At 40.8% G+C, this 18,742-nt stretch overlaps 1 protein-coding gene across 1 annotated transcript in view; it reads right to left on the bottom strand.

The window, feature by feature from the left end:
• grin2bb (glutamate receptor, ionotropic, N-methyl D-aspartate 2B, genome duplicate b) overlaps positions 1-18,742 on the bottom strand; it is a 220,271-nt gene that overhangs the window by 28,341 nt on the left and 173,188 nt on the right. Inside the window, exons 10-11 of the mRNA XM_060898923.1 lie at positions 15,041-15,270; positions 6,278-6,438 (exon numbers count right to left, since the gene is read on the bottom strand). Coding sequence (XP_060754906.1) covers positions 6,278-6,438; positions 15,041-15,270 — 391 coding nt within the window. The remainder of the gene's footprint in view (positions 1-6,277; positions 6,439-15,040; positions 15,271-18,742) is intronic.

The following is an 18,742-nucleotide window of genomic DNA, read 5'->3' as shown; positions in this document are numbered from 1 at the left end:
AAAAGTAGATAAAGAGAACCCAGTTAAACAAATGAGACAAAAATATTATACTTGGTCATTTATTTATTCAGGAAAATGATCCAATATTACATGTCTGTGAGTGGCAAAAGTATGTGAACCTCTAGGATTAGCAGTTCATTTGAAGGTGAAATTAGAGTCAGGTGTTTTCAATCAATGGGATGACAATCAGGTGTGAGTGGGCACCCTGTTTTATTTAAAGAACAGGGATCTATCAAAGTCTGATCTTCACAACACATGTTTGTGGAAGTGTATCATGGCCCGAACAAAGGAGATTTCTAAGGACCTCAGAAAAAGCGTTGTTGATGCTCATCAGGCTGGAAAAGGTTACAAAACCATCTCTAAAGAGTTTGAACTCCACCAATCCACAGTCAGACAGATTGTGTACAAATGGAGGAAATTCAAGACCATTGTTACCCTCCCCAGGAGCAGTCGACCAACAAAGATCACTCCAAAAGCAAGGCGTGTAATAGTCGGTGAGGTCAGAAAAGACCCCAGGGTAACTTCTAAGCAAATGAAGGCCTCTCTCACATTGGCTTATGTTAATGTTAATGAGTCCACCATTAGGAGAACACTGAACAACAATGGTGTGCATGGCAGGGTTGCAAGGAGAAAGCCAATGCTCTCCAAAAAGAACATTGCTGTTCATCTGCAGTTTGTTAAAGATCACGTGGACAAGCCAGAAGGCTATTGGAAAAAAGTTTTGTGGACGGATGAGACCAAAATAGAACTTTTTGGTTTAAATGAGAAGCGTTATGTTTGGAGAAAGGAAAACACTGCATTCCAGCATAAGAACCTTATCCCATCTGTGAAAAATGGTGGTGATAGTATCATGGTTTGGGCCTGTTTTGCTGCATCTGGGCCAGGACAGCTTGCCATCATTGATGGAACAATGAATTCTGAATTATACCAGCGAATTCTAAAGGAAAATGTCAAGACATCTGTCCATGAACTGAATCTCAAGAGAAGCTGGGTCATGCAGCAAGACAACGACCCTACGCACACAAGTCGTTCTACCAAAGAATGGTTAAAGAAGAATAAAGTGAATGTTTTGGAATGGCCAAGTCAAAGTCCTGACCTTAATCCTATCGAAATGTTGTGGAAGGACCTGAAGCGAGCAGCTCATGTGAGGAAACCCACCAACATCCCAGAGTTGAAGCTGTTCTGTACGGAGGAACGGGCTAAAATTCCTCCAAGCCGGTGTGCAGGGCTGATCAACAGTTACCAGAAATGCTTAGTTGCAGTTGTTGTTGCACAAGGGAGTCACACCAGATACTGAAAGCAAAGGTTCATATACTTTTGCCACTCACAGATATGTAATATTGGATCATTTTCCTCAATAAATAAATGACCAAGTCTAATATTTTTGTCTCATTTGTTTAACTGGGTTCTCTTTATCTACTTTTAGGACTTGTGTGAAAATCTGATGAAGTTTTAGATCATATTTATGCAGAAATATAGAAAATTCTAAAGGGTTCACAAACCTTCAAGCACCACTGTCTCTTATCTAAATAAAGATATACATTTCATTGTCCGGTGGTCAAGTGTTTGAGATATGTTGCCTTGCACTTACTGTATGATTGGGTACCCTGTGGTGGTACACATACATCGTTTGTACTTCATACGGTCACAAAAGTCATCAAAAATCAGGTCGATGCATTACCATATTCTCTTAAATATGGAGCTTCACTCCGTAGAGCTCAAATATTACTGGTCAATGTAGTAAATAACAAACTAAAAAAAGTCAATGTACTGCATTACTAATCAAAGGACTTCTTGCTGAGACTGTGACTGGCCCTGTAGCAGCTGAGTAGAGTGTTGGTTCTAAGCATGATGAGACAAGTCTAAGCCACAGCAAGATACCTGACATCAGAAAGTGCAGTTTTGAATCAGACATTTTTTAAAAACGTTAGTCATTTTAAAAAATATACTTGAGTATAAATGTTATGAATAGTGCAGTTCTTTCATTGTGAAACTGCATAATTCATACGTCCACCATTGGTTTAAATAAATTTATACCAGAGAGCTGTTACATTTCCAATCTGATTGGTCAGAAAATGTGGGTTAGTTTTCTATAAGAGCAGCTGCAAAGCATATCACACCAAAATGATTTAATTAATACGTTAATAATAGTTTAATATTGCTATGGTGAAGTATTCCAAGAGAACACATTTTAAGCATTTTTAGAAGGAGTCTCCAGTGTCACTGCTTTGTAATCATTAGAAATAAAGCTGTAACTTTAAGTTTTTCACCACAGGATAGTTTTCAGGACAGAGGGCTTTACAATCTGTTGTGGTAGGCAGGCTGTTAAAGCAAGACAGCCTTTCAATTTCATAAAATTGGTGAAATTTAGTTTCCTCTGAAATTTGGTCATTGTGATATGTTTATTTCTGTAATATATCAAAAAACTAGGCCATTCTGTGGCTGGGAAGTTATTTAATTTGAAGGGATTCTTGAGCAAATAATGTGCATGAACTCGCACGCTTCGCACAGTCAAGCAGACAGAGGAAGTCCGGAGTGTGCTTGCACAAGTTTTCATTGACCATGCACTGACCCACATCATTTTGCCACGAGACGAGGAGCTAATCATAACATTCACATTGCAAGTTCAGTACTCAAGTTGTGACAGAAAATATGACTGAGCCAATGAATCTTACACATCAAATGCTGGTTAGTATGTTTCTCCCTATCATAAATATTGTAATTAGTGAAGAACATGCTGCGATTAACCCAAATATGTATCTTTTTGAGACGAACTTGAGCCTGGTCACTCATCTTGTTGAAGTCCATTTTTCATTGAGTGTATTCTAGCCAATATTTGTTAGTCATAACGAAAATTACGTATTGATTTCACAATGTAAATATTATTCCTGCGCATTAGATAGTTTATATAGAAGGTCCTTTTTTCATCATTATGATGGTGAAGACCGTTGAGCAAAAATGTGTAATTAGACTATGCACCTATATTGCACAACTTCTAGTGAACAACCCATCAATTTGCTATCATACTGTGCAGTTTATTTCGTTGAGCAAGACAGTACATGGTTCTTTTTCACTGTGGCAGTAGGAGCGTGGTCAAGCACCGGTTTGTGAATGGAGAGCGAGACCGGGGAAGGTGCTCTGTGTGTGTGTGTGTGTGTGTGTGTGTGAGAGAGAAGGAGCAGGGATTGAGGATCTCTTCTCATGGCTGAAATCACGTCGGTGCAGTAGCACACAGTTTATTTTGAAACTGCTGAAAAGTGTGTTTTGTATTAAGTGACAGTTGAAAAAATAAAAATGAAAGTGAACTTGATCCTGGCTACCTGTTTCAGTGTCCACTATATCAGGGAAGCTGTTACATTCATCTTTTTGATTTTTGTGTTTGCTAATGTTTTTGCCAAACGTAGTGATCAGAAGTAATAATTTTGGGAATATGAACACTCCACTATCTTTGTAATGCCGCTAATTGACTTTCCTAAACTCGACTTTAGTATAACCTTGTGAATTTCCTGTGTAACCCACCCATTTCAGACATGAGCCCGAGGACAGAAAAACAAATCTCTTAAGTTTGATTGAAGAAGTGATGGGATATATCTCATCTCATTATCTCTAGCCGCTTTATCCTGTCCTACAGGGTCGCAGGCAAGCAGGAGCCTATCCCAGCTGACTACGGGCAAAAGGCGGGGTACACCCTGGACAAGTCGCCAGGTCATCACAGGGCTGACACATAGACACAGACAACCATTCACACTCACGGTCAATTTAGAGTCACCAGTTAACCTAACCTGCATGTCTTTGGACTGTGGGGGAAACCGGAGCACCCAGAGGAAACCCACGCGGACACGGGGAGAACATGCAAACTCCACACAGAAAGGCCCTCGCCGGCCCCGGGGCTCGAACCCGGACCTTCTTGCTGTGAGGCGACAGCGCTAACCACTACACCACCGTGCCGCCTGGGATATATCCAATTACTGATATTTATTAGTTTGGGCCTGCATTTCCTTTCCTTCACAATACAGGGTCTTTTCTTCTCACTTTTCATTTCTGTAGTCGGTCTTCCATGCTCAAAGTGCACACTCACATGCTCCATTGTTCTCTCAAGTTGCAAATTTGTATCCCACAATGCGTTGCGAACGGGGAAACCCCACCACGTCATGCATGACATAGTATCTTGGTTTAGGTCATGGTGAGGTAAGAAAAAAATGGCAGAGAATTTAGGGCCACGTGGCTCTAAATTCATTAATTGTTCTTTTAGGGAAAAAAAGTAATAAAATTTGAAGTCTGTGATTCGAATTCAGTAGCTTTCGGTCCACTAAAAATAATTAGGTGTAAATATTTGAGCTGGTAACAATAAATCTGCTTCACATCAGGCATCACACCAAACCATGATTGATTATTTTCCTATAACCACACAGTCCATGTTTATTCTTTATGTATTAGAGATTTCATGAAAATGAAATTGTTATTTTGTTCTCCTGTGGGTGCTCCTCTTTCCTGTTTCCTCCCACAGTCCAACGACATGAGGATTGGGTCAACTGGCTACTCTAAGGCCCTGTCCACATGGCAACGGATTCAGGTGAATCTGATACAATTGTTTATCGTTTAGGCCTGGCGTCCACACGGCACCGGCGTTTTGGGTGCCCAAAACGCAATCTTTTGAGAACGGGTTCCAGAGTGGAAAGATCTGGCAACGTTGCCGTTGCGAAGTCGTCTGGATGAGTAGAACGGATTTGTTTACGATGACGTCACAACCACATGACTGTGAGTGCTTCACGCCGGGTAGAAGCGTAACAAACTCGATGCGAGTTGTCAACAAATCCTATAACTTGGTTCATGAAACGCGCTTACAAAATATTTTCACTGTGAATATTTATTGTGTAATGGTGCAAAGTGAGAGAGAGTGAGAGAGAATAGCCCTTAGGGCAGAGTCAATCCCGCCAGCAAAAATAGGGAAAAAAAGGAGCGATCTCACCTCTTCAGATGTTGGTTTAAGTCCTACAATACATTCCTCAAAAAGGGCGTAGAAGAACAAATTAATCCATCAGCGTGTAGCATTCAATTTATTCCGGACCATTAAAGACGCCGCCTTCCGCGTAGACTCATACGTCATCCTCGCCGCCATATTGGATGGGTCAAAGCGGAGAATAAAGATGCCTCATTCATGTGCTGCGTTTAACTGTACCAACAGGTTTACCGTCTAAACGAGATCACATGGGATTACCTTTCACAGGTGAGACTGGAAAAATACTTTTCATTGTATTTGGTCATTATCATGTAATTTTACGAACAGATTTTTCTGACTTTGTGGCTAATATGAAGTCTCGCGCATAATAGTTTATGCGCATGCGTCCTTACTTCTTCTATTGTTCTGGTGTCTCCTAAGGGACCGTCTTACAGCGCCCCTAGAGGTGTGGCATGTATATTGCATCATTTTCAGCAAGCGTTGCGTTGCCATATGGACCTGATATTTTACTGATCGTTGCCCATTTGGACGCGATATTTTTTTAAATAACATCTCGTTGCCGTTGTCGTGTGGATGTAGCCTAAATTGCCCATAGGTGTGAATGTGATGTGTGAATGTTTATTCGTCTCTGTGTTAGCCCTGTGGTAGCTTGGTGACCTGTCCAGGGTGAACCCCGCCCCACGCCTGAAGTCAGCTGGGATTGCTTGAGTGGCTTGAGCTCACCCATGACTCTGATGGATAAGCTGTATAGATAATAGATGGATGAGAGTCTTGGTCTGGGAGTAATTTGTCCAACCTCCTCTTTTCTCCAGTCCTTTCATTCACCTTCTTATTGTTTGAGATAACATGCACAGTTAATTTGGGAATTTTCTTTTGTGCTGTAATGGCACACATTCCTCATAAGTCACATCATATACAGTAACTTTCCTCTTTGTTGTAGTACAGAACACTTCTCACAAATTTTCTCTGCAAATAGAGAGGTGTTGCAATACCTTTGATGATGTGTGTGTCCTATTTTAGGAGTAGTACAATATAGAACAGTTTTTGCCTCTTGCATTTAATAGTGTAGTGTGTAAATGTGAATCTTACACATATTAGATTTGGACTCTGGTAGATGAAATATGCATACGTTACATGTGTGGTTTAGTCATTTCTAAACAAACAGCCGCAGGCTTCTCCAGTTTGTTGCTATTAGCAGCTACATGTTCACTGAACACCCACTCACACACATTCATATCCTATCTGTCTCCCTCTATCGTTCTCTCCGGCCCCCAGCACACTTTTGTAGCTTTTTTTTAACCTCTTTCTCTCTTTTACCCTGTTTTCAGGCTGTGGAGGGCCTCGTCTACGTTTTTCTGGTGGAAGCTGGTCATGTAGCTGTGCATTTCTTTGTAGTTGTTCCTAATGTTCCTCTCCGTGCTGCCATTTGGAACTGTGCCAAAACGGAACGGCGGAGAAAAGTCATTTGGCCTTTGAAACTGAAGAGAGAAAGAGAGAGAGAGAGAGGTCAGTGTGAACACGGTAGTTAAACCTGCATTCATCCAGAAACACTATTGTATGCAGTGTAAGGTATTTTCAACAGGTGGGTGCAAAATAATTTTTAAACACTGCCATAACTATTTTACATCCCTGTGCCATCTTGGCTACTTCAAATCATAAAAGACAAATAAAATATTTTCTTTTTGTTTCATTTTATCAAATACATCTTCTGTGATGCGATTTAAAAAAATATACACCATCCTTTAATGACATTTAAAAATACATCACAGCCTAAAGAAAGTTTCTTTTTTTCGCTGTTTTTTTTTAACCCTCTTCACATGAATTATTGAGTGGCTACTGCAGATTCTCCTTGTCAGTTCTCCTTGCCTGTTTTAGCAGCTGTAACCTAGTTCCCATTAGCCTAATAATTTCTCATTTATAAAGGCCAAGTGCAAAGCTACAAAAACATACCACAAGTACAAGGGGTGCACAAGCAATCATTAGCACAAATGAGTATTGATGTATATCATCCACACAGGCCAAGTACAGGCACTTTAACTAAATTTACAATGACAAACATAAAACATACTGTACATCCCGTCCATATTTCCTTAAATTGACCAAACAAATATCTAACAAAAGTCAAACCAATAATCACAACGGTTAACACAAGATCCTGGAAGTTTGTCTTGTGGGGAGTGGGCTGTGTATAGACACAAGGACCGTGTGGTTTGTATTACAAAAATCTTTATAGAAGATTGCAAAAAAAATTGGCATTTTATATTATTAGTTCAACAGTTTAAAACATCATGCACACTTTACAGTTTCCTGCCCTTGATTTAGTACCTCAAGGCTACTTAAGTTCATGCAAAAATTAAAATAATACAAGATATGCTGAATCAATCAAGATATGCTGATACCTTCTGTTTTAGGCAGCATTAACTTTTTCAGCAGTTTGTGCTACAGTAGCACTTCTGTGGGATTGGACCATATAGGCTAGCCTTCGTGCCCCAGGTGAATCAATGAGCCTTTGACACCCATGAACCTGTTGCCGGTTCACTGGTTGTCCTTCCTTAGACCACTTTTGGTAGGTACTAACCACTGCATACCGGGAACACCCCACAAGATGTGCCATTTTGGAGATACTCAGACCCAGTCATCTAGCCATCACAATTTGGCCCATGTCAAAGTCACTCAATTCCTTACACTTGCCCATTTTTCCTGCTTCCAAAACATCAGCTTCAAGAACTGACTGTTCTCTTGCTGCCTAATATTATCCCACCCCTTGAAAGGTGCCATTGTAATGAAATAATAAATGTTATAAAGTTATTCACTTCACCTGTCAGTAGTTTTAATGTTATGGCCGATCGGTGTGTGTCTGTGTGTGTGTGCGTGCGTGCGTATGTGTGAGCGTGTGTTGTTCTTCATTCAGCATCCCCCCTCCCCAAATTACTTAAGCAGCTGCATAACCAAATCTGCATACAAGTAACTTTCTCTGCATAAATATTGATGTAATTTTAGACTAAAGTCACTTACTCTGAATACAACCTAGGGTTATTAAAATTATGTATGCAGGCAAAGTTAGAGGGCAAACAAACCCAGACGTTCTTCAACACATTCCAAACTGACTGTCATCTGTAAAGGACTTTCGCTGGCATCACCTTTATCGAAGGTAGAAACCTCACATGTTAACGTGGCATCTGTACTTTTAATAGCCCTTGAACATCTCATCTCATTATCTCTAGCTGCTTTATCCTGTTCTACAGGGTCGCAGGCAAGCTGGAGCCTATCCCAGCTGACTACAGGCGAAAGGTGGGGTACACCCTGGACAAGTCGACAGGTCATCACAGGGTTGACACATAGACACAGACAACCATTCACACTCACATTCACACCTACGGTCAATTTAGAGTCACCAGTTAACCTAGCCTGCACGTCTTTGGACTGTGGGGGAAACCGGAGCACCCGGAGGAAACCCACGCGGACACGGGGAGAACATGCAAACTCCACACAGAAAGACCCTCGCCGGCCACGGGGCTCGAACCCAGACCTTCTTGCTGTGAGGCGACAGCGCTAACCACTACACCACCGTGCCGCCGCCCTTGAACATCTCATCTCATCTCATTATCTCTAGCCGCTTTATCCTGTTCTACAGGGTCGCAGGCAAGCTGGAGCCTATCCCAGCTGACTACGGGTGAAAGGCGGGGTACACCCTGGACAAGTCACCAGGTCATCACAGGGCTGACACATAGACACAGACAACCATTCACACTCACATTCACACCTACGGTCAATTTAGAGTCACCAGTTAACCTAACCTGCATGTCTTCGGGCTGTGGGGGAAACCGGAGCACCCGGAGGAAACCCACGTGGACATGGGGAGAACATGCAAACTCCGCACAGAAAGGCCCTCGCCGGCCACGGGGCTCGAACCCGGACCTTCTTGCTGTGAGGCGACAGCGCTAACCACTACACCACCGTGCCGCCGCCCTTGAACATAATCAACTTTTTTCATTTTCTGCTTTCAGTGTACAAGTACTTGCTTACAGTGTACTTATTTTTTTATTTTTTACATCCAGTACCAGTAAAAATATTGGACACGCATTTATAGGTTTTTATGTATTTGGACTATTTTGTACATAGAACAATACTGAAGACATCAAAACTATGAAACAACATGTAGAACATATATGGAACTATGTGGTAAACAAAAAAGTGTTAATAAAACAAAATATGTTTCATATTTTAGACTTTTCCAAGTAGCCAGAGTTTACCTTGATGATGCTTTACACACTGTTGGCATTATCTTAACCAGATTCATGAGGTAGTCACCAGGAATGCTATTCAGTTAACAGCTGTGCCTCGTCAAAAGTTAATTAGCGTAATTTCTTGTCTTATTAATGCATGAGATCAAACAGTAAATAGTAAATAATAAAAATACAGTAAATAGCCCTATTCCACAACTGTAGTAATCCATATTATGTCAAGAACCACTAAAGAGAAACAACAGTCCATCATTACTTTAAGACATGAAGGTCAGTCAGTCCAGAAAATTGCAAGAACTCTGTATGTATCTTCAAATGCAGTTGCAAAATCTGTCAAACGCTATGATGAAAGTGGCTCTCATGAGGACCGTCCCAGGAAAGGAAGACCAAGACTGCAGAGGATAAGATCATTAGAGTTACTAGCTTCAGAAATCGCCAATTAACAGCACCTCAGATTAAAGCCTACTTGAATGCTTCACAGAGTTCAAGTAGCAGACACATATCAAGAGCAACTGTTCAGAAGAGACTGCGTAAATCAGGACTTCACAGTCGAACTGCTGCAATGAAACCACTACCTGAGGGAGGCCAAGAAGAAGAAGAAGAAGAGAATTGCTTGGTCCAAGAAACACAAAGGACTAGATGTTAGACCAGGGGAAATCTGTACTTAACTCTCATGAGTCCAAATTTGAGGTTTTTGGTGCCAACCGTTATGTCTTTGTGAGACACAGAAAAGAGGAACTGATGGTAACTGCATGTGTCATTCCCACTGTGAAGCATGATGGAAGTGGTGTGATGGTATGGGGGTGATTTGCGAGTGACACTGTTGGTGATTTGTTCAAAATTGAAGGCACACCTAACCAGCATCAATAGCCCAGCATTCTGCAGTGACATGCCTTCCCGTCTGGTTTGTGCTTAGTGAGACCATCATTTGTTTTTCAACAGGACAATGACACAACCACACCTGCAGGCTATGAAAGGGCTATTTAACCAAGAAGGAGAGTAAGGCCCTGTCCACACGGCAATGGATTCAGGTGACTCCGATACAATTGCTTATCGTTTAGGCCTGGTGTCCACACGGCACCGGCGTTTTGGGTGCCCAAAATGCAATCTTTTTGAGAACGGGTTCCAGAGTGGAAAGATCTGGCAACGTTGCCGTTGTGAAGTCGTCTGGATGAGTAGAACGGATTTGTTTACGATGACGTCACAACCACATGACTGTGATTGCTTCACGCCGGGTAGAAGTGTAATGAACTCGATGCGAGTTGTCAACAAATCCTATAACTTGGTTCATGAAACGCGCTTACAAAATATTTTCACTGTGAATATTTATTGTGTAATGGTGCAAAGTGAGAGAGAGAGAGAGAGAGAGAGAGAGACTCTGCCCTTAGGGCAGAGTCAATCCCGCCAGCAAAAATAGGGAAAAAAAAGGAGCGATCTCACCTCTTCAGATGTTGGTTTAAATCCTACAATACATTCCTCAAAAAGGGCGTAGAAGAGCAAATTAATCCATCAACGTGTAGCATTCAATTTATTCCGGACCATTAAAGACGCCGCCTTCCGCGTAGAATCATACGTCATCCTCGCCGCCATATTGGATAGGTCAAAGCGGAGAATAAAGATTCATGTGCTGCGTTTAACTGTACCAACAGGTTTACCGTCCAAACGAGATCACATGGGATTACCTTTCACAGGTGAGAAACAACAAATTAATCCATCAACGTGTAGCATTCAATTTATTCCGGACCATTAAAGACGCCGCCTTCCGCGTAGAATCATACGTCATCCTCGCCGCCATATTGGATAGGTCAAAGCGGAGAATAAAGATTAGCTGTGTTTAACTGTACCAACAGGTTTGCCGTCCAAACGAGATCACATGGGATTACCTTTCACAGGTGAGACTGGAAAAATACTTTTCATTGTATTTGGTCATTATAATGTAATTTTACGAACAGATTTTCCTGACTTTGTGGCTAATATGAAGTCTCACGCATAATAGTTTATGCGCATGCGTCCTTACTTCTTCTATTGTTCTGGTGTCTCCGAAGGGACCGTCTTACAGCGCCCCTAGAGGTGTGGCATGTGTATTGCATCATTTTCAGCAAGCGTTGCGTTGCCATATGGACCTGATATTTTACTGATCGTTGCCCATTTGGACGCGATATATTTTTAAATAACATCTCGTTGCCGTTGTCGTGTGGATGTAGCCTAAAGGAGTGCTACATCAGAAGACCTGGCCTCTACAATCATCCCAACCTAAACCCAATTGAGATGGTTTGGGATGAGTTGGACTGCAGATTGAAAGAAAAGGAGCTAACAAGTGTTCAACATATATGGGAACTCTTCAAGACTGCTGGAAAACCATTCCAGGTGATTACCTCTTGAAGTTGGTTGAGAGAATGCAAAGAGTGTGCAAAGTGTCCTCAAAGCAAAATGTGGCTACTTTTTTTACACTTTTTTTTTTGCATACTACATAATTCCATGTGGTATTTCATAGTTTTGAAGCCTTCAGCATTGTTCTACAATGTAGAAAATAATAAAAATAAAGAAAAAACTGTGAATTAGAAGCTGTGTCCAAACTTTTGACTGGTACTGTATGGCTTACATAAGACATTTGCTCAGTTATATGCAACCCCAAATCAGAAAAAGTTGGGACATTATGGAAAATGCAAATAAAAAAAAAAGAAAGCAATTATTTCTAAATTTACTTTGACTTGTATTTCATTGCAGACAGTATGAACCCAAGATATTTCATGTTTTGTCTGGTCAACTTAATTTCATTTGTTAATATACATCCATTCTTGCATTTCAGGCGTGCAACACATTCCAAAAAAAAAAATTTGGGTGGAGACAATTTAGGGCTAGTAATGATGTAAAATGATTAAATAATGATGTGATTTGAAACGGTGATGTCAACAGGTGATTGTAATCATGATTTGGCACAAAATCAATATTGGGGAAAAGCCTAGTCTTTGAGGAGCAAAGATGGGTCGAGGATCCAAGTTTGTCAACAAATGCATGAGAAAATTATTGAAATGTTTAAAAACAATATTCCTCAAAGAAAGATGAGAAGGGATTTTGATATTTCACCCTCTATGGTGCATAATATCATTAAATAATTCAAGGAATAGGAGTATTTTGGTTTGTAACGGGCAAGGGCTCAAGCCTAAGTTGAACACCCATGATCTCCAATCCCTCAGATGACACTGCATCAAGAACTGTCATTCATCTACAACCCCAATTCCAGAAAAGTTGGGACAAAGTACAAATTGTAAATAAAAACGGAATGCAATGATGTGGAAGTTTCAAAATTCCATATTTTATTCAGAACAGAACATAGATGAGATATCAAATGTTTAATCTGAGAAAATGCATCATTTAAAGAGAAAAATTAGGTGATTTTAAATTTCATGACAACAACACATCTCAAAAAAGTTGGGACAAGGCCATGTTTAGCACTGTGAGACATCCCCTTTTCTCTTTACAACAGTCTGTAAACGTCTGGGGACTGAGGAGACAAGTTGCTCAAGTTTAGGGATAGGAATGTTAACCCATGCTTGTCTAATGTAGGATTCTAGTTGCTCAACTGTCTTAGGTCTTTTTTGTTGTATCTTCCATTTTATGATGCGCCAAATGTTTTCTATGGGTGAAAGATCTGGACTGCAGGCTGGCCAGTTCAGTACCCGGACCCTTCTTCTACGCAGCCATGATGCTGTAATTGATGCAGTATGTGGTTTGGCATTGTCATGTTGGAAAATGCAAGGTCTTCCCTGAAAGAGACGTCATCTGGATGGGAACATATGTTGCTCTAGAACCTGGATATACCTTTCAGCATTGATGGTGTCTTTCCAGATGTGTAAGCTGCCCATGCACACGCACTAATGCAACCCCATACCATCAGAGATGCAGGCTTCTGAACTGAGCGCTGATAACAACTTGGGTCATCCTTCTCCTCTTTAGTCCGAATGACACGGCGTCCCTGATTTCCATAAAGAACTTCAAATTTTGATTCGTCTGACCACAGAACAGTTTTCCACTTTGCCACAGTCCATTTCAAATGAGCCTTGGCCCAGAGAAGACGTCTGCGCTTCTGGATCATGTTTAGATACGGCTTCTTCTTTGAACTATAGAGTTTTAGCTGGCAACGGCGGATGGCACAGTGAATTGTGTTCACAGATAATGTTCTCTGGAAATATTCCTGAGCCCATTTTGTGATTTCCAATACAGAAGCATGCCTGTATGTGATGCAGTGCCGTCTAAGGGCCCAAAGATCACGGGCATCCAGTATGGTTTTCCGGCCTTGACCCTTATGCACAGAGATTCTTCCAGATTCTCGGAATCTTTTGATGATATTATGCACTGTAGATGATGATATGTTCAAACTCTTTGCAATTTTACACTGTCGAACTCCTTTCTGATATTGCTCCACTATTTGTCGGCGCAGAATTAGGGGGATTGGTGATCCTCTTCCCATCTTTACTTCTGAGAGCCGCTGCCACTCCAAGATGCTCTTTTTATACCCAGTCATGTTAATGACCTATTGCCAATTGACCTAATGAGTTGCAATTTGGTCCTCCAGCTGTTCCTTTTTTGTACCTTTAACTTTTCCAGCCTCTTATTGCCCCTGTCCCAACTTTTTTGAGATGTGTTGCTGTCATGAAATTTCAAATGAGCCAATATTTGGCACGAAATTTTAAAATGTCTCACTTTCGACATTTGATATGTTGTCTATGTTCTATTGTGAATACAATATCAGTTTTTGAGATTTGTAAATTATTGCATTCCATTTTTATTTACAATTTGTACTTTGTCCCAACTTTTTTGGAATCGGGGTTGTATAGCTGATATAACCACATGGGCTCAGGATTACTTTGGCAAACCTTTGTCAAGCACTACAGTACTGAGTTGCATCCGCAAATGTCAGTTAAAACTTGACTGTGGAAAAAGGAAGCCTTATGTTAACTGTATCCAGAAGTGCTGTCAACTTCTCTGGGCTTGGAGGCATCTGGGATGGACCATTACACAGTGAAAATGTCTACTGTGGTGAGACGAATCGGTATTCCAGGTCTTTTTTGGAAGAAATGGACGCCATGTGCCCCGGACCTTGAGTACATTGCGATTTTAGAGTAACATATGCTGCCTTCAAGACAACACCTTTTCCAAGGATTTTTCAACAAGACAGGAAGAAGAGGGTGCCTGTCCCCTCTGTCCCCAATAGAGAATGTGTGGTGAATTTTGAAGTGAACAATATAACAACGACGACTCCATACTGTTGCACGCTTTAAGACCTGTTTGCAGGAAGAATGGGACAAAGTAACAGCTGAAACACTTCAGCACTTGGTGTCTTCAGTCCCTAAACATCTTTTAAGTGTTATGAGAAGGAATGACAACGTTATAACATGGTAAATGCTTTACCATCCCAACTTTTTTGAAATGTGTTGCAAGAATCAAAATTGAAATGTGTTTATTTTGAAAAAACAATCAAATTCATGAGGTAGAACATCAAATAATGTGCTGTTGTATTGTTTAAGTGAAATACAGGTTGAAAATTATTTACAAATCCATTTTTCCAGCTTTAATTTCAATTTATATATACCGTCCCAACTTTTTCTGATTTGGGATTGGACAATATACAGCTAAACACGACCCTTCATCACTGTATCAAGGTATAAATTGATTCTAGCACTACAGAAATTAGGTTGTAAATAATATATGCAGTGTTATTCTAGGTTTATTGAACTGTGAAGGCCAGTGTTTAAAGGTTACTCCCACAGTACTGACAAAAAAGCCCTTGACCTTATCTCCAGTAATCTGGGTTTTATAGGTAAATCCTCAGTACCTTCTTATCGCTGAGTCCAGACACCTGGTCAACATACTCCTCTTGGATCATGAAAGCAGCCAGGTTGGCAGTGTAACTGGCCAGGAAGATGACAGCGAAGAAGGCCCACACTGATACCATTATCTTACTGGTGGTGCCTTTGGGGTTTTGTACAGGCACAGAGTTGTTGAAGACTAGACCCCAGAGCAGCCATATGGCCTTTCCGATTGTGAACGAGGGACCACCAGGCTCTGAAGACAGGCAGAATGAAAAAGAGTGAGCAGCGAAAAGAAACAAGGCCCTACCTATGAAGAAAAGCCCTGAGAAAGAGAGTGATTATATGTAAAAAAAAAATGGTTAGAAAAAAGGCAGAGATTAAGGGGGGTATTTTTTAAAGGAGAAAAGAAAGAGAAGCTGTTTATAAGTAGATGGATGCAAGCATAAGCATATTCAGGAGAAGCTAAAACAGTAATTTGAGGTGAAAAAGCATAATGTACTCAGATGGCTAGACAGAGAGACACAGAGGGACTCTACAGTGTGTTATAGTTATGGAAAATTAGAATAGCTTTTAAGCTCCAGCACAGTACAACAGGCTTATGTAATGGGGACATGTCATTAAACACGGGCCTGGGGGCGAGAAGAGAAATCAGTAGTCTCTGTATTCTCTCAGCTCCCAGCGAATACCTGAACACAGAACAGTGCAGCACTGTCTGTGCTTTGGTTTCACCATATATCTATTCAAATAAGTCTCATTTGATTACTGTGAGTTATTCTGTCTGGCAAGATCTTATTCTTAATGCTGCGCTCCCTGGAAATAAAACATTAGTGAGATAATGCAAGGATGATATATCTGGATCTGGATCTGGATTGCATTTTAAATCCAAAGCAGGTAGATTGTCTACGACTGTCAGTAATGCTGTCGAGAGTGCCAGTCCGAACCCAACTACAAACATGGACGCTCAGAACTACAACACCCACGAACCCCAGTACCCTCTATCACCTGTTTATTAAGTACACTTGTCACTCATTTCCTGGTTCATCAGCCCCTATGACATAAACACCTCTCCCACTCTCCCTTGATGCAAAGTATTGTCCAGTGTTCATTCCTGTCATACCAAGCCTTTATTATATTGCCTTCTTTATTGTGTTTTTGACCCTCGTTCTCATATCTTACTTGTTATTCTCTAGCCCTGTCTGCATTACCCCATCTACCGATCGATCAACCCTCACCTGTCTGACAAGCTTGATTCTAGTCTCACGTTTTGGCTTTGTTTCCAGTTTGCTTTCCCCGCTCTCCCCTGCACATACATCCGTAAGTGCCTGCATTCTGGCAACGACATCATTGACATGTTGATTATTTAGACACCACTGATTTAAAAAAAATTTTTTTTTTTAATACACAGTATCGTGACTCAGGGGGACCGACTAGTGGCCTAGTGGTTGCATGTCCGCCTCTCGATCGGGAGATCGTGAGTTCTATTCACGGTCGGGTCATACCAAAGACCATCATAAAAATGGTACCCACTACCATCTGGCAAGGCATGCTGCAATACAGATGTGCATGGGGAGTTGAACTCTCGTGGTTACCAGAGGACTAGCCCCCCACTGTAACCCTAGCTATGTAATAGGCGAGAGGCCGAGGGCTACGGAAACAGAGATCGGCGCCGCCCGATGCGCCACCATCAGAGTTGGGCCTGGTTAGTACTTGAGTGGGAGACTGCCAAGGAATACCAAGTACTGGGCGTGGGAAGGACTTTAACTTTAATCATGACTCAGGAGGCTACAGCCTAAGACCCAAAGGGGGCATGGTCGAAATAGAAAGGTTTTTTAAAAAAAAATCAAATATAAATTGTAACACTATTCCTCTGGTAACACTGAAAAACCCAAGCCTACAAATGCCAGCACTATATTTGTGCGTACCTGCTGATGATATTTTTCGAAACTAATTTTTTAATGAAATAATTAATTTGGATTACTTTTTATTGTTGCATCCAGGGGAATCCCATTTCTGATGCACACCACTGGATGCCTTTTGAACCTTTCTGGCAAGCTTTTGTAAAAGAAAAAAAAAACAACAGCGTTCCTCCAGTGTGTGGTATCTGTTATCTTATTTAGAAAAATACATTTGTATTCACGTACATCCCGACCTAAAATTAACACTGAATAATGTTTAAAGGTAGACTGCCTTTCAGATTTTTCAAGTTTAGGTCATAAAAATAATTTTCCCTGACAGCCAATTATTTTTGTTTAGTGGACCAAAGCTACTGAATTAGAATCACAGACTTACAATTTTATTATTTTTTTAACAGAACAATTAATGAATTTAGGGCCACTTGACCCTAAATCCTCTGCTATTTTTTTTTGCTTCACCATGACCCAATTCAAGATACTATGTCATGCATCACGTGGTAGGCTTTCCCCATTTGCGCAAGGCATTGTGGGATACAACTTTGAAACAGGAGAGAAAAATGGAGGACGTGAGTGTATGAATGAAACGTGAAAGATTGACTACATTAACGGAACGTGAGAAGAAAAGACGTTATGTTGCGAAGGAAAGGAAATGCAGGACCAAACTAATAAATATCAGCGGTCAGCGAGTACCTCAGTGTGATCAACTGTTTGTTTAACGACAGTATGATGGAACTGTCAGTGCACAGTCACAGTAAACCTGTAGATGGCAGTAATGCAACACTGTGGATACCAGCTGCTGGAAAACCCAAAAGAAGAAGGTGGTAAACCTGCGCATGCGCACACGGACTTCCTCTGTCTGCTTGACTGCGCAAAGTGAGCTATTTCATGCGCATTATTTGCTCAGGAATCCCCTCAAATTAAACAACTTCCCAGCCACAGAATGGCCTGTTTTTTTTTTTAGATATTGTAGAAATAAACATATATCACAGTGACCAAATTTCAGAAGGAACTAAATTTCACCAATTTTATGAAATCGAAAGGCTGCCTAGCTTTAAAAATACCATTATTATACTGTTTATGTGCAGTAGGAAAATGCAACTGTGTCGACAATTAATTTTGACTTTTATCCCAATGTAGTTTATCACAATTAATACTGTCTTTACACTTAATGCAATCCAGTGAGTAATGATTCTAGGAATTGTTTTTTTCATATTAGCTTTTCTTTGACTATATTGAATACATCCATGATGCACAACTTCACCCCTACACCTCTCTCTTTCCAAACTGAACTCTGATTATATGTTAAATTAAAGGAGAACTGAAGGCAAATTTTTTTTATCAAAATTCTATTTCTCTCATTTTATTAAATATAGGAATGCATTTTTGATAGCTATTTTGTCACTGCTATAGCAAATTATGAGTGTTTGGAATATGCTATGTAATATACCTGTAGCAGTCCATATGTCAAAGCAATGGCCGTAAATGAGATTCGTTGAGACCTGTGCGAGACATCGTAGGATGGAAGTAAAACATACAGCGGAAATCAAAGTGACCAACATCTGCCAACATTGTCAAAAGACGCGTGAGCCCTCTTTCGAATGTTGATGTAATCAAGCCGGAAGTTTTGTTTGTTTTGAGAGCAATCAGGAAAATTTGAAAAAAGTAGGCAGTAATCGTCATTTAAACTCGTTTTTGTGCAATATTTTGTTTGGAAAACAGTTTTCAAAATGGCGGTACTGACACCTGGCTGACACTTCACGTTTCGAAGTCTCGCACAAGTCTTGTGAAGATCGCGCGGATAAGCGACGCCTG

The sequence above is a fragment of the Neoarius graeffei genome, chromosome 18 (genome assembly GCF_027579695.1).
Source record: "Neoarius graeffei isolate fNeoGra1 chromosome 18, fNeoGra1.pri, whole genome shotgun sequence".
In the NCBI taxonomy this organism is placed as follows: domain Eukaryota; kingdom Metazoa; phylum Chordata; class Actinopteri; order Siluriformes; family Ariidae; genus Neoarius; species Neoarius graeffei.
The sequence above is the reverse complement of the archived record's forward strand: the minus strand, read 5'-3'. Positions and strand labels throughout refer to the sequence as shown.